The 16,804-nt window shown below is 40.3% G+C and overlaps 3 protein-coding genes across 4 annotated transcripts; 1 reads left to right on the forward strand and 2 right to left on the reverse strand.

The window, feature by feature from the left end:
- Positions 1-1,662: 1,662 nt before the first annotated feature.
- Positions 1,663-2,505, reverse strand: LOC134184742 (ATP synthase subunit d, mitochondrial-like). The gene is made up of 4 exons (XM_062652486.1): positions 2,370-2,505; positions 2,218-2,314; positions 1,962-2,033; positions 1,663-1,671 (listed from the first exon to the last, which is right to left on the reverse strand). Exons 1-4 carry the CDS (start codon positions 2,486-2,488, stop codon positions 1,663-1,665), a joined length of 297 nt encoding a protein of 98 aa, XP_062508470.1. The 5' UTR covers positions 2,489-2,505.
- A 180-nt stretch (positions 2,506-2,685) lies between these two features.
- LOC134184174 (3-phosphoinositide-dependent protein kinase 1-like) lies at positions 2,686-16,644 on the forward strand. The gene is made up of 15 exons (XM_062651796.1): positions 2,686-2,821; positions 3,075-3,231; positions 3,297-3,434; positions 3,649-3,701; positions 5,464-5,555; positions 5,622-5,713; positions 5,778-5,856; positions 10,751-10,819; positions 10,883-10,979; positions 15,057-15,135; positions 15,192-15,438; positions 15,499-15,556; positions 15,644-15,741; positions 16,205-16,259; positions 16,318-16,644. The coding sequence occupies exons 1-15, from the start codon at positions 2,801-2,803 to the stop codon at positions 16,417-16,419; spliced, it is 1,437 nt and encodes a 478-aa protein (XP_062507780.1). The 5' UTR covers positions 2,686-2,800; the 3' UTR covers positions 16,420-16,644.
- LOC134184175 (uncharacterized) lies at positions 12,818-14,028 on the reverse strand. 2 transcript variants are annotated; one of them, XM_062651798.1, is made up of 3 exons: positions 13,603-14,003; positions 13,395-13,506; positions 12,818-13,331 (listed from the first exon to the last, which is right to left on the reverse strand). In XM_062651798.1, exons 1-3 carry the CDS (start codon positions 13,645-13,647, stop codon positions 13,018-13,020), a joined length of 471 nt encoding a protein of 156 aa, XP_062507782.1. In that variant the 5' UTR covers positions 13,648-14,003; the 3' UTR covers positions 12,818-13,017. The 2 variants fall into 2 exon arrangements, with proteins under 2 accessions (XP_062507782.1, XP_062507781.1); XM_062651797.1 differs by having other exon boundaries at positions 12,821-13,506; positions 13,603-14,028.
- Positions 16,645-16,804: the final 160 nt, after the last annotated feature.

The following is a 16,804-nucleotide window of genomic DNA, read 5'->3' on the forward strand; positions in this document are numbered from 1 at the left end:
TCTCCTGCATATAGAAATAAAAATAGAAAATGCAGTTTCTTAACTAATTAAGACACCATCAATCAAATGAGTTGAAACTAACAATTTTTCAGATTGACTCAAGCTTCATTGCCACACATACATGTACCATGTCAAACACAAATTTACAGTCCAAAGTTGACCAGACCCTTTCACTGAATAGTAAGACATCGCATTACAAAAAAGCACTTTACTCTCAAGCATATTCATCACTCAAGAAATGCTGCTTTAGTAAATACATTCCTGTATCCTTAGCCAATAATGATACATCATGTGCAGCATCAGATGATTTATAATACTTACTGTGTCTATCTTTTGATTACAACCCCCCCCCCCCAAACAGCACACTTCCTTCTCAGTATTGTACTCACGTAACAAGAAATGAGAAAGCTACAAGCTGGCCTATGCCAGACAACTATAAGAATACCATACTACCTCTAAGTTGCCCACCAGGGGGATAATTAACTGTTTGAACTAGAGAGAAAATTATTGGAGGGAAAATTATTGTTTTAATTGTCTCAATTGTACTGTTACTTACCCTTATACAATACCGGTACATAGCATACCATGGTAAACCTGGTGGGTAGGTAGGTAGGTATCTACACGCTGTAGAAAAGTAAGTCTAAAACACCAAATCTCAAACAATAACTGTCCAAAAAATCTTCCACAACAAAGTCATTTTCAGATTGGTCTTCACATTCAGTGGTCATTTCATTGTCTCGCATTCTTTCTGGGGAGGGAAACTTAATGAGAGAGGGCAATTATTGTTTCAACTGCATCCCATAAAGGGGATTCTTGGAGAAAGGAAATTATTCAAGAGAAGAAATTATTTGAGAAAAGGAAATAATTCGAGGTAGTAACGGTATGTTTGATGGACATCCTGACACACATGTATCACCAAAGCTATTGCGTTGGTATGTAGAATTGAGTTATTGTTCAGTTCTTCGGTACGAGGGGGTATCAGCATCAATCGTTTATGCTACAAAGCTGATTTTTACACCAAACATCTGCGGTTGCAATGGAGCAGGTCCATGACTATTCAAATTTGTCATTGCGGTGTACGCGCCCTCTCGAGGAACCAACTCCCGCATAAAATTTTTCAATGACATAAACTCTACACATTCTAGTTCATTTGAACACACGCCCACACCAGTCCCATGTAGACTGTATGTGTCCTCAGCCTCCGAAACGCTTCCAGTAATCTAAGACTTTATGCTGACAGAAGCCGCTCTTCTACCACTAGCATTTCTCTCTAAATTCTGATTGTATTTGCACCAAATCTAACCTACACGTTTCACAACAAAGCGCTACACACGGTCGATTTCTACCCTCAATGTCCACCTCACCAATTGCATACTGTACATCTGCTCGCATACACAGTTACCACTGCGCATATCTACGCTCATGCAGAAAAATAATGCCAACAAGTATAAAACATTTTGAAAAATGAGAAAGATGTAGGGTTGCTGTATGAAAAAGAATAGAAACAAGACCATGTAGGGTGTGCAGTGACATCTTTTGCATACAGACTGACTGAGCAATACATCATCCCTACATTGCACCATTTTCTAATTAGTAAAGTATAAAACACATATTATAGTGTTTCTAGTTAGAAAATGGTGCAATGTAAGAATGACGTATTGCTCAGTCAGTCTGTATACAAAAGATGACACAGCATACCCCTACACAATCTTGTTTCTATTCTTTTTCGTACAGCAACCCTACATCTTTCTCATTTCTCAAAATGTTTTTTATACTTGTAATATAACTACTCATATAAGTTCTATACATACCCTGACCCACATAAATATTAAATAGATAATCTTTCAGTACGATAATGTATAACCAGTCACGTATATATTGACAAGATGAAAGTGTGACTGTGAAATGCAAGATTTTGCCATGCGCTACTAGCAACTTGTGATAAAAATCATTTTACTTACAGCTTCCTTTTCCTGTTCAGCAAGAAATGCTGTCTTAGTGTCTTCAGGATAGGGTACAGAAAGAGCTTCAAACTACACAGAATACACACACTCTTATTATTAAACTTTACAATCAATAGTACACTAAAATCCTATGGTAGGTGACGGCGCATATCAAACGAATACCTGACCAGAAAAGTAATAATTCAAAGGGCCAACACGGCATGCAGAGAGGCAAGCATGCACATCAGCCAGGAACACCAATATTTGTACTGACCTGCTTCTTGAACGATTCTACTAGCTTGGGATCACTAATTTGACTTTGATAGTACTGCCACGGTACAGGGTCGGGCTTCTCAGGATAAGAATTCATGCTAGAGATCGATATTGAGATAGAAATCAATCACCAAACACATCATGGGGTCTCACGCTGCTTTCAACGCTTCATATCTTCCTCTCAAGGCACCGATATCTCCTCTGGCTTCTGCAGGCGCCCTAGCCATGACAGAAACCCAATCAAACACTTTCTGGCCGACTCGGCGACTCATCGTTGGTATCTAATCCGGGTATGTGATTCACGTAACTAGCTTGTCACGTGATTGAACATTTGTTGCTTTTAGTACAGTGTAGTGCGGACATACAAGCGAAATTGCTATAAGGTTGAGGACCTTTTACATATATTGTTTCTTAAACGTTTGTCCACTTTAACCTTTTGCTCGATAAAATGCGAAGGGGGTGCGGCAACTCAATGTACGCTTGCGCAAACTCGATGCTGTTGAGAAGTGTGATTTCTTAGCGTTGCGAGTGTCAGGTAGGCTAGAGACGGTGCCGCAACATTTTGTGACTTGCGCTTCATCACGATGTCCGTGTCATCAGAAAAGGTTGGTAGAATCGAACGCTTGTTAAGTTAGGATGACAGCAGACTCTGTCATTCGTTGTCGGTCTCTGCACAAGTTGGCTGCAGCTGGTTTGGTGATGCGTGTACGACGCCGTTAGGTTCGGACAGTCGTGCTTGTAGAGTTTGTGGTTGCATGCAGCTGCTAGACATCCGCCTCCACTTTCACACTCTCGATGGCGTTGTCGTCACCAGTCTGTGCTTCACTCTACGTTGATTGAGATGTTAACTTGTTGTAGGGTTTGAGAAGGAAGTCGAGTAGTGGATCTGGGGCTAGTGGAGATGGTCGCATGAAGAAGACTCCTGCCGACTTTGAGTTTGGTACAATCTTGGGTGAAGGGTCGTACTCTACTGTTGTGTTGGCTAAAGAGAAGAAAACTGGGAAACAGTTTGCAAGTTTGTGATGGCATGTTGATTGATTTGTTTTGGTTGTTGATTGTGTATGTTGTTGACGTATACAGTGAAAATACTGGAGAAGAAGCATATCATCAGGGAAAAGAAAGTGCAGTACGTTAGTCGCGAGAAGGATGTTTTGAGCCGGTTGGATCACCCTTTTTTTGTACGCCTCTATTTCACTTTTCAGGATTCAGAGAGATTGTGTAAGATGTGAAGTTGACTTTATCTGATCACATGTTTCTTTGCGTGGTGTGTGTGTGTGTGTGTGTGTGTGTGTGTGTGTGTGTGTGTGTGTGTGTCTGTGTGTGTGTGTGTGTGTCTGTGTGTGTGTGTGTGTGTGTGTGTGTGTGTCTGTGTGTGTGTGTGTGTGTGTGTGTGTGTGTGTGACCAAGATGACTTCTATTTTATTATTGGTAGATTTTGGGTTGAGCTATGCTGAGAAAGGAGAGCTGCTCCCATACATTCAGAGGGTATGTATGTGCTATTCTTATTCATACCAAAAGTATGTAAAGCCACTAGAATGCACTTATGTATAAAGTTTCTATTTCTGGCCATATGGTAGTAGCTTCGTATTATCTGCTTGGGAAGCTGTGGTTTAGTGATATGTTTGGTAGATTTCACTGGAAGTACAGTGCACACATTTTGTGAATCAGTTTTACTGCCAGGGCACTGTTAGATATACTCAGCTGATAAACAATTTCATGCAAGTGTTGGTAACATTTCACTGCATGTGACATTTCACGTCCTTTGGAAATACTTTGATCACCACACGCATGGTACGTTTTATACATTTGAGGTCGAAAAGTTTGATTTTTGTTTTTATTATTTTAGGAGTCTTTTGTAGCTTTTTCCCTGTCAAACCAGTTACATTTTACCTGGATGTGATCGATACCCATGGATGAGGACTCAGTTAGAATGACTCATAATATTCATCAGTTTGACAAGCTTAAAAACTTATCCTTTTCAATCCCCTCGCTGGTGCATAGACGTGCGCATCTAATACACTGTCATATGCCACTTTTGCTTCACGTCTAGTGAGAGATTGTTTTTGTGTTTATTACATTCTACACATGAATGTTGACATGGACAAGCCGGCGGGGATGGGGGTGGGGGTGTACAAACTCAATCTTATGAAGAAATTTTGGCATCCTGACTTAATATATTTAACATAATATTTATATTAAACACCATACTATGAGTCAAATTGTATTCTCATATCTGACTCAGCTACATGTATGGACAAGAAGTATAATATGTATTTTTCAAGAAATGAAACAATGTTTCAAATTTATTTTTTCTGTTATCTTTTCTTTTCTATCTGGAGAGAACAAGATTTACCCCGATAACTGTCCATCCCTTCAAGTTTGCATGGACTGCCTTTCTGTGTGACTGTCAACTTTAAGGTGATTAATTATAGACAAAAACATATATGTGTTTATAGTGGAAGCGGTGCAGAGATATCTCCGTTGGATGACTCATAAGATTCTGAAACAGTGGTTGAAAGGCTTGTACAGCTTTGGTTATACAATACAAAGTGTTTGCATGCAGACCTTGCAATCTCGCCTTTGTCAAGAATGCTCCATGAGCATTTTTGATGTATTTGCTATGATTTGGGTATAAAAACTCATTTTCTCAGTCATAAGTGTACATGTCTCTAGCTCTTTCCTTTACCACATTTGATCGGAGCATATGTTGTGTGCTCGTGAACATGGCAAACCTGTGAATCATCTCTTATGTGATTTACTAATTTCTGTTTAAGATTTAGATGGGGCCATTGGGAGCATGTGCCCCTCTTCAGGAGAGCCAAATTTATAGACGTGTCTTTGCGATCTCAATCAATGTTGTGCATCTGCTGGACAATGATTATACTCTAGTTGTTTTTTTTTAGAAATCACTGTAGATTTTTCAAATTTCTATTGTGAAGTACCCTAGCATGATACCCAGATATTCAACTTTCATGCAGACAGTGTCACATGTCTGTCAAGTGATGTGTCAGTACATGATTGTATGACCTAGCCTTCTGTGACACAGCATGTGGCCTGCTGAAATTCTGGATTTGCCACTGAATTCTATTGAGTATGTGCAAGTGCAAGTTGTTGTACCGACCCATTGTTTGTGTATAGACTTGCGTATAGTGTAATTCAACCTAAAAATGTTGTATTTATATAATTTGTCAAGTTCTCATGTTGTATTTCTGCTATTTTTGTGTTATGTTTATACGATGTGTCCTAGGTTGGATGTTTTGATGTTGAATGCACATGTTTCTACACAGCTGAAATTATTCTTGCATTAGAATACATACATGGCTTGGGGATCATTCATAGGTGAGCTGTAGATATTATGTAGGTATGTTGTCTGTGCGGGTCGGTAATATCAACTGTGAATATTAGAGATTTAAAGCCTGAGAATATACTGTTAGACGAAAAGATGCATATAAAGATTACTGACTTCGGAACTGCAAAAATTTTGGATAACGCTGAAAGTAAGTTGTAGTTGCAGATGGCATTAGAGTTAGCAAATTATTACTAATGTTCTTGTCTAAATAGCAACAAGGGCAAATTCGTTTGTGGGAACGGCAGAGTATGTGTCACCAGAACTACTGACAGACAAGGAAGCTTGCAAGAGGTAGAGCCAATGACAATAATAATGACATAATAGAACACTGTTGCTGTATTGTTAATATTCAGTTCAAGGGGTTGTTTGGTTGTGTGTGTGTGTGTGTGTGTGTGTGTGTGTGTGTGTGTGTGTGTGTGTGTGTGTGTGTGTGTGTGTTTGAGAGTTTTACCGACATTTTTATTTATATTTATGTTTTTCTATACCGTATGGAAATATAATAATTATATCCCATTGCTAGGTGAGTTCGAAGGAGACAACAGGGTGATAAACCCTATAATCTGTATCATGCTCTCATCCAGTACCACAGACTGATAATAGGTTATCAGCCCTAGCAGGGAGATAACCCTATATTATCCCATCATTCAGCATCACAGACTGATATAGGTTATCAGCATAGCAGGGAAATAACCCTTTGTTATCTCATCATCATTGCCACAGACTGATATAGGTTATCAGCCTTGAGGCTGATAGCTCTAGGGCTGATAACTCTGTCAACCAGGATGACTACCAATTTCTGTATAATTAAATGGAAAAGTAATTAGCACAAATTGCAATGGTGGTGCAATCTATCAAGTTGTCAACATACACATCAGCTGCAATACCTACGCATGCAACACAACAAACAATTCTTAGTCATTTGACGTAGAAATTGAACATGAAAGACACTCACCACCAGACAAGGATCCTGGATCGCCTACCCTACTAACAGGCTTAGGGTGGTGGACTGGGAATCATACATCAAACGGGATATAAATCAGTTATCACGTGTCACTCAGTCGATATTGAATTTATTAGAGTCTCCACTCTCAATCTGCATTGGGAAACTCGAGAGTTTCTGGTTTCTCTTTGCTTTCTATTATATGTCTTCATGTATAACTGAAACAATGTCACTGATGAGATCACATAGCTATTGTGACCACATCACCCACAGAAAAATATATAACACACACCATGGGATGCCATGGAATGATGAACTGAGTCTCTGCTAGTACCATCATAGTTTATGTACACATGCTTTTTCATTTTTTCGTTTGGTACATAGGATGTAACAGTGGTTTCTATAGTGTGAAAGAAAACGTTGACATGGAAGACTGTGACTAGGTACTTTGTTTGTCTACTTTGCTCTGATGTTCATTAAGTATGACTTATTAATAAGGTTAAGTTGTTTTCATGACATATTTCATTTTATATTTGCAGATAACACTGCCTATTTTCTCAGTCTTGATTGCTAGAAATAATGGGATATAAGTTTACATAGCTGGATGGTTATGTGTACTGATGATAGGTATACTCAGCACGTGAAATACTGGACTGTCTATTTGCTCTAGACAGACCAATCTTGAAGATTCTTGGACATTTGACCTGACATTGCAAAGAAAGACAGCCAGAAATATCTGGCTAGCTGTTTCTTTCCAAGATGAGGTCAACTGTCTAAGACTGTAGTTACAACTTCCGTAGTGAGGCTGTAATGTTCGTAGTTGTGTGTGTGCGCGCGCGCGTGTGTGTGTGTGTGTGTGTGTGTGTGTGTGTGTGTGTGTGTGTGTGTGTGTGTGTGTGTGTGTGTGTGTGTAAACACTATTGAACAACTGAACGTATCAATATGAAATTTTCAGAATAGGAAGATGTTGTCAAAAAGCCAAGATAAGCACTCGGTCAAGACCTTTGCATTCTGGACAATTTAGGACTCTTCTAAATGAGTGGACGACTTCTGCAACTCCTGAATCATTGTCCTTTGAGTCAACAAAGACAAAGACATTTGCACGTTCACAAAAGGCTCATTTAGAATGTAGTCACTAGCATCTTCTAAGGAGATATTTTGGAGGGCTGAATGGCGATCACCTGTGACTCACATATAAAATAAAATGGTGCATCGCTGGAATATAAAAAGGTTGACTAGTCTGCAAATATTGCCATAGAGCACAGATGCCAACATAGGATAGGTGGCATTTGCAGTGTCTCTTTGGAGGGGTTTACCATTGGCTTGCACACGTCTGCAGTGTTCACTTATTGTTCTGTTCATCAGAACGTACTGTCTACTCCACATAAAGTTACACCAACTCAGAGGATCAAACTTACAGTTGCCATGCGAGTTATGCGATTCCATCGTAGATTTCTCTAGTTTTAAGCCTGGTTCACAATATTGATGCTGACGCTCAGCTGAGTTTCAACATCAAGATACCGCCTTGACACAGGTGGCATCCTTTGATCTTGACCTTTGATGCTGATGCTGGAATAGGATTCATTTGTATTCCAGCGTCAACGTCAGCGTTAGCGTCGATATTATGAACCAGGCTTTAAATAGTTAACTAATTGAAATTTGCATGATTGAATTTTTATATTAACCTGTAGTGTACTGCTTGATTAGCTCATCTCAGTAGTGTATGAGCCTCGTAGTACACATTGATGTGTTAGTCCTTAATTCATAGCCATAGCGTATGACTTGTCCAGCGCAAGTTGACAGGCTCGTGAGAAACATGGTGGCTGTATGAGTAGCAAGCGGCAAGCAACTAAGCAGAGAAGTTCTGCCACGTCAGAGAATTGGAACTTAATCAAGACCCATGTGTGACACTCATCAGTTCGTATCTAGGCAAGCATGGAAAGTACAGGCACACAAGAAGAGATAATGAACGTTTGAGAAGATATGGCTGATAGTTGATGAAGACAAAGGCAGCATATAGTCTGTAAATTCTGGATACATCATGGCTCTCAGTATGTTTGAAAATTTTTGCTGCCAAAAAGTACATTAGCTACATTAATTAATTAATAGTTGTATTTTGTTGTACTAATAATGCACATGACATCATGGCGACATGTTCAAAGTATTTCATATACGTAAAGTCGCGAACTAAAGCCATGGCTTAAGTCTATATAAGCCACGGACTAAGTGCGGTTACTATTTGAGGGCGGGTTATATTTGAGGGAGGCTTTTGTTAAGGATGCTGTCCAAAGTAGCCCAGCGACAAGTGTATTTCTTCCTCTTCGCTTGAGATTGTCGCACGCATCTCAATCGGTGACCTCACTACGAATAGTAACGACTCGACTATCTGGGCAATAACGTATCCTGGATAAAAGTCATGGCTTCTATTCGAGGGCTGCTTATAGAGAAAGTACGTAGCCAAGAAATGAGGTTACTATTTAAGGGCAGTTTTTGTTCGCAACTTTACGATAAGATTTGACATATTGGTTTGATCATTACACTTGGCATTGCAAATTAAATGAGAGCAGTGTCTTACAGTGGTACGCAAAAGTAAGCGAACCCCTTGTAAAATCAAGCTTTTTCTAAACACCTGACAGTTAAAAGATATTAGAGCCCCGTAATGTAGCCTGTGCAAATTGCTGACATCTATGCCTTTGCTGAAGGTAGAACTGAACTCTCATAATTAGTTTGTAGAAGAAAACTCAAATTCATCAAAAGTAGTTCTTTGCAAAAGTATGTGAACCCTTTCATTAGTACTTAGTTATTCCACCTTTTGCTTCAATAACGGCAAGCAAACGGTGTTGGTATGCTTCAACAAGGCGTTGACACCTCTCTGGTGAAATTTTTCCCCACTCTTCAACAATATACGACTTCAACTCTTTCAAATTCTTTGGAGAGCGCTTGTGGACTGCTTTCTTCAGATCTCGCCAAAGCATTTCTATTGGATTTAAGTCTGGACTCTGACTAGGCCACTCTAAAACAGTGTACGAGTGTTCTTGAAACCACGAACAGGTTGAACGACTGGTATGTTTTGGATCATTGTCTTGCTGGAATATCCAGTTTGGCAAGATGACGAACATTGTCGGCCAAAATCTTTTGATATTGAGTAGAATTCATGCGGCCTTGAACGAATTCTACTTTTCCTGTGCCAGACGCTGCAAAACAACCCCAAAGAATAACGCTTCCTCCACCGTGCTTGACAGTGGGGACAGCGTTCTTTTCGTCAAAGGCTGTATTCTTTTTTTGCCACACGTAACGAACGTCGTTGTGGCTGAACAGCTCAATTTTTGTTTCATCTGTCCAAAGAACTTTCTTCCAAAATGCATTGTCTTTGTCGACATGAGCTTTGGCAAAAGTCAAACGCATTTTGCGATGTTTTGGTGACGGCAGTGGCTTTCTTCTTGCTACTCAGCCATGCAATCCTTCCCTGTTCAGTGCGCGACGGACTGTGCTTTGATGCACTTTGACTCCTGCGTTCTTCAAAGACTTTTGCACATCATCTGCTGACGTTCGCGGATTGTTTGTGACATCTCGGAGGACTTTTCGCAAGGTACGACCCGACAGCTTCCTCGGACGGCCGGACCGAGGAAGTGATTTTGTCGTATTCAAAGCTTTCCATTTGTACACTATTTGCCGCACCGTCAACTGGTGAATTGAAAGGCGTCTTCCGATTTTCTTGTAACCTTCTCCAAGCTTGTGAAACTCGACGACTCGTTTTCGCAGATCTTCGGAAAGCTCTTTCTTGCGCGCCATTAACGAGACTCAAAAATGCTTCAGAGTTGCAACTTACGCGCTTCTAGCATCAAGCATTTATGTAGTGCAAACTCGTCACTAAAAATGTGGGAGAAACCTCACTAGAACAGCTTAAGACTGCCGGTATTTGAAGTGCTGAGAAGAGTTTTGCCAAGGGTTTATATACTTTTGCCATGCACACGTTGTGATTAACTTGGTTTCTCCTTTACGAAAACAGTTATTTCAACTTTTAGCAAAGGCATAGTTGTCTGTAATATGCACAGGCTACATTACGGGGCTCTAATATCTTTTAACAGTTAGGAATTTAGAAAAACCTTGATTTTACAAGGGGTTCACTTACTTTTGCGTACCACTGTATATGGGATGTAATGCCCTTTGTGAAATCATGTTTTGTGTCGTATCATGTTTGATATACTTCAAAGTCAACATTGTTGCATTTTGTTTTTGTTGTAGTTCTGATCTGTGGGGACTCGGCTGCATTATCTTTCAGCTGCTGGCTGGCTTACCACCTTTTCATGCTGTGTATGTATGCACATGAAACTTTATTTAATGTGGCTGTTGACCGGATGTTGTTTTATATTTTAGAAATGAATATCAATGTTTTCAGAAAATTACCAAATTGGATTATGAGATTCCGGACGGCTTTCCAGAGCTTGGTGCTGATCTTGTGAGAAGTCTGTTGGTAAGTAGCATTATTTATAGTTCAAGTCAATATCAAGATGAAATCTATTACACATACGTAAATCATGTTTATCGAATGATGCTGGTAAATTAAATTTCTTCTGAGAAAGTAATGAATGTATAATAAGATCAGTGGACTTCCTAAAGCAAGATATGAGGTCAAACAATTATATGTGCATAACACGTAATTCAAGCATGTAGGCTGTAGGGTACTTATCCTGAGGTGTAATCTGGACTCAATCTGGGAGTTTGATTATACAGACTGAAGGAACACATGTTGTCACAACAATGTGCAACTTGTGGCAACATATAAATTGCCACTAGGAAAATGATGCCTAGGGGACTGGCTTGGTTTTTTCAGCACTAGGTAGGAAGCTCTCATACTCTAATGTGAAATAGTCTTGTGGTGAGGAAGAAACCCTCACGTAACTCGCCTACGTGGTCGTATCTCATACTACTGCTTGAGAAATCTTCCCTTCTCTGAAGAAGACACTTTGAGGGCTATCAGAGCTGGTCAGGTGTTGTTATGTTTACCACATATGCAATTATGAAGCATTACTCTTACCATGAGTCATGAAGCTGGTAGTATATAACTGTTATATTTAGACATGTTCGATGTGCTACGATATGGATAGCATTGTCCCTTGCATAGCTGATTGTAAATGAGTATTTTCAATGTCCTGTCAATCCCCAAATACAAAGATGTTAGATTTATTAATGTGAATCCTTTAGAGGATCTAAACTGTTGGGTATGACTTTGATCTGGCTGTTAGCACCTGAGCAAACATTAGCAACTGTGAAATTTAAATCTGAGCAACTTTTTGTGACATGAGTACTACCTTTGTACATTGATGGTTGATTGATGAATAAAACACTTTATTTCTTAAGTTAGTAGTTTATGATGATGAACAGTATTTCTTCACATATAAGACCATGCCGTTATATAGTGGGTCTTATCAGAGTGTTGTAATACCTCGAGGTACAACGGCATGTCGTTATAAAAGAGGGAATTTTACCAGCACAGTTATACCTGCACACAACATTTCGTTCAACTGCTCCCGTTGCTTGATCCAGGTTTGTAGACATCTTTGTGAAATTCCCAACTTCCTTGATGTTCATGCCACATTGCTGCCAAGCTCATCAAATTGGCAACAGCTGCCAACTGAATCCCACTGTGTAGGATTTTCTACTTTCTGTCTTTGACTCACCTTATAACAGCATGCTACTATAGGTACCAATTAAGTAAATTCTTGTAAAACTCACCGATAATGTCCTGCTCTTCCATGCGTGGTAGTGCATATGGTATATATAATACAGTGTTCTAGCCAGGATTTTTTCCCAACCGGCAATGCTAATTGAATTATGACGCCATTAATAACGGATGATGACGTCATCATTGCCTAATTTTAGGTCATCTTTAACTTGCATTAGATTTTAGGATGGTACAGGTGATATAGACACTATCCGCACACAATTCAGTATGTATACATTACCTATAGTACGTGCAGACACATCCACTGAACACTCCTGCCTGTCTGAGCCATCAAGAAGTGAGTGAGACCAAGGCACAGTCCGGCAGGGCACAGGAACAAGGACAGTGGCGGTCGAAGTAGAGGAAAGAAAGGAGGTGCCTCGGAAAAGACTGAGACGAAGAGAAGATTGCAATCTTCTACTTGTTCACGTCAGGATCACAGATAGAAATAGCACAACCTTAGTCACTGACACTTGATATAACTGCAAACGATGACCAGGAATATGGCGTGCTCAGAGAGAGAGAGAGAGAGAGAGAGAGAGAGAGAGAGAGAGAGAGAGAGAGAGAGAGAGAGAGAGAGAGAGAGAGAGAGAGAGAGAGAACGGAGTACTCTGCACGGAAACAGCTAATTTCTGTGTATGTATTTCTGCTGCAATGTTGCTATTACTTGGAAATTACAATGAGACGTAGAAGTAGAAGACGCATCACGTAGCAACTACGTTTCCAACTATTAATTAACTCAATCATTATGATAATAACTCGTATTAGAATGTTCTGTCAGTTACCGCTAGAGGCACAATATACTAAGTTGAGCGTACTTTCCTCTTACACTGCCATCATACTTCAAGAAAGCATAGTACGTGTTTAGGAACTTCTCGAAATAAGCCTTGCTATCAGCAAACGAAACAATAGCAAGAAGAGCACCGTTTTCGCCGTGAGAATGACTGTCAAAAAAAACTGTAAGTCCACGGTCTACTGCTACAGCAAAAGAAAACGGATGAATCACTAGCACGCCTGCAGAACGACCATTTACGTTGCACTCTGCCTGTGATTGAAGGTTGTCAAAAATTTCATGACACTGTTCAGGCGTTATAAAGAAGTCTTGACAGATTGAAACCCCTATTGCAGGTTTGAGGTTGACGACTTCACTGCACGAGTACATACCTGTTAGTCCTAATCGATCGTACATCTTGTTTCCTTCCATCATGCAGTTGCACATCATTGACTGAAGGTGAGAGCAATTGCCACACAATGCTGATTCGGTTGAAATGAGTTCCTTACAAAACAAGGCACAAATTATTGTGCACGCGTTTGAACCATTTCTACCGTCTATACGACTCTAGCTAGCCGGCATGCCAGATGGCAATTTCACCTTCTTTGCAGGAGGTCCACTATCTGCTGTTGAGGCTAGATCCATACCTTCAGTATCCAGGATGCGCAGTAAGGATTTTAGTGTCACCGTATGTGAAACATGCAGCGTCACTGTATGTGACACATGCAGCCATTACTAGTACAGAAACTTCAACTATAGGTTATATAGCTATTCAGATGTACCATGACACCTTATATACAAGGCCCTAGTAAAGAAATGAGTTACAACATTCTTGTAAGAGAAGGTGCAGGTGTACATGTGGATGTGCAGGTGTCTTTTGCAAAATGGCATTCCTATCTTGATAGCCTGTTGGTGCACACGTGCCAATGGCAAGGTGAGAATGCAATTAACATGTGATACAGGTACCCTACTGACATGTAGCTGTTTAGCTTTCACAGCAGGCTGTCTCCACAACCATAGTCCCTTCTTCTTACTTGGCAATAATTGTAATCCATCCAACCGGCAAAATCAGCTATATTTACCTTCCCAACCGGCATTTTTCCTTCCCAACCGGCAAAATGCAGGCACTGCCGCCTCTGGCGAGAACACTGTAATACACGTACTATTTTGTGTTATTTGTCAGACCCTATTTAGTCCTGATTTAGTACATTCATTTTTGTATGAATGTCTGCTTAAAAGTCTTACAGAGAGGGAAACCACACTGATAGCTTATGACTTGAGCATTGTTTGTACCATGCTGGCTGGTGCCATTTTCTGAGGAGAACTTGAGATCAGTGTGGCATGCATGCGACATAACATAATACAAGCAATGTCACTGGTTGTAGGCTGTGCTTATTTGTGTACCACAAATATGCATGTGTATGTACTGGAGGTTGTCGCTCTAACCTAAGCAACTTACCTACCGTATTACCTCGCATGGAACGGCATGCTGTTATGGAACGAATTTTACCAGGGTGCCGTTATACCTCGAGGTACAATGCCATGCCGTTGTAAATGAGGGAATTTTACCAGCACCTCGAGTTGCACATCCAACAAAATCTAATATCTTTCTTAAGCAGTACTATTAACTACTACTAGGTAACTACTTCTTGAAATTCCCAATTCTCTTGAAGCCTGTGCGACATTGCCGCCAAGCTGATCAAACTTGTCCACGGCCGCCAACTTGAATCTTACTGTGTAGGATTTCCTGCTTCTGGCTTTTGGCTGGCTTGAGTCAAAGTCTTCACCAACGGCAACATCGTCAACATGGTCATTAGCGTCATCCTCCACATTGACACGTGTCTCCTCCATTACCACAATATTAATATCAAAAGATAGGCCTCGTATTACTGTGACTCTCGTACCTTGCTCTATAACGACACTTCACCCTATAACGGCATGCTGTTATAGGTACCAGCTGGAGTTTTAGCGGATTCTGGTAAAATTCGCTTATAACAGCATGCCGTTCTAGGCGAGGTAATACGGTAGGCGTTTAGCTTTTACCCATTGTTTAGATATTGGATCCCACTAAACGTCTAGGATGTGATGAATTTGGTGGCTACGCACAGTTGAAAGCTCACGGTTTCTATGAAGGTTGCTGTTGTGTTGTATCTTGCCGTACTCAAACTAAAATGCCTTCTTGGGTGCAGGCATTGTTTGGGAGACGCTACACGAGCAGACACCACCGGCCATTGTTCCTTACTTGCCATCCAATTCAAAGGACGGCGAAGCACTACGTAGCGAATACATGATGAGAGACTTCAAGCGAGACGATGAATTTGATGATCACTTGCTAGCATGCTGGGGACTGAAGGAATCAAAGGAAACAGACAGCAAGCAGGGTGATAATGAATTAAGACGTCAGCTGCTGGAGAAGCAAAAGCGAGAATGTAAATGGTAACTAATGCATTTGGTATTTCTATTTTATTTCGGGAACATTCGTTTTTGTTGTTGTAGGGATACTTTCGTTAACGGAGAACTCATTGTAAAAATGGGACTAGTAGATAAGAGAAAGGTATGTCTAAAACTGTTTTAGATGTAAGGGCTAAGGACTGCGTGTAAGAGTGTAATGGCTGGGGTGAAAGTAATATGCTGTATGTAGGGTTTGTTTGCAAGGCGAAGACAGCTTTTGCTTACAGATGCTCCCCATTTGTATTATGTCGATCCTGTGGCAATGGAACTCAAAGGAGAAATTCCATGGTGATTGTGTGTTTGTGTGTGTTTGCGTGTGTGTGTGCATGCATGCATGTCTGTCTGTCTGTCTCCGTGTGTACATGTGTCTGTCTGTCTGTGTGTCTTTCTGTCTGTCTCTGTTTGTCTGTCTCCATGTGTCTGTCTGTGTGTCTTCCTGTCTGTCTCTGTTTGTCTGTCCCCATGTGTCTGTCTGTCTGTTTGTTCGTCTGTCTTCATGTGTACATGAGTCTGTCTGTCTGTTTGTTTGTCTGTCTCTATTTGTACATGTGTCTGTCTGTCTCTGTGTGTACATGTGTCTGTCTGTTTGTTTGTCTGTCTGTCCAATACATTTATATTTGAAACATGAATCTAACAACATACAATATTCTGTCTGTCTGTCTGCCTGCCTGTGTGTGTCCATGTGTGCATGTGTGAGAGTGAGTGCACACGTGTGGATTTTTTAATTTAATGATTGAACTTGTTTGGTCAGGTCATCTGATTTGAGAACAGAAATGAAAAACTTTAAAGTGTTCTTCGTTCATACGGTCTCTAGTTTGTAACCCGGTTTCATCCCGTCAATAACTTATAAACTTCTTACTTTAGCCCAACAGAACATACTATCTAGAAGCAAACGGTGAAGCTCAGGACTGGTGTCGTGCCATTGACGATTGGCGGCTAGGAAAAGGAAAGATCTCGGATTTATGATGAAGTAACTGATGTACAGTCAATTTGAACAGGCTATAGGTTCTTAATCTAGAACTTCTCATTCTGCTCTATTATCAGACGCCATTCTGATATGAAACATACCGTACTTATGATGCATACTTAGCCTAGTTCTTGTACATTTTGAATGCATTAATTTATTCTCTGTTTTTGAAATCCCGAAAACAGCTTTTGCTGTTACAGTTATTTGGTGAGTACATGTACTCCAGGGGCACATTTCTTTAATCTTCACAATTTAATCCGGTTGAGGGTGTGGTACTCCACTAGATGAACCAAGTATTCCAGTGGAATTGAATTAGTGTGGAAGACGACACCCTCACTTATTGCACAGTTACACTCACTTATTGTACAGTTTTCACTTGCCATA

The sequence above is a fragment of the Corticium candelabrum genome, chromosome 9 (assembly GCF_963422355.1).
Source record: "Corticium candelabrum chromosome 9, ooCorCand1.1, whole genome shotgun sequence".
In the NCBI taxonomy this organism is placed as follows: domain Eukaryota; kingdom Metazoa; phylum Porifera; class Homoscleromorpha; order Homosclerophorida; family Plakinidae; genus Corticium; species Corticium candelabrum.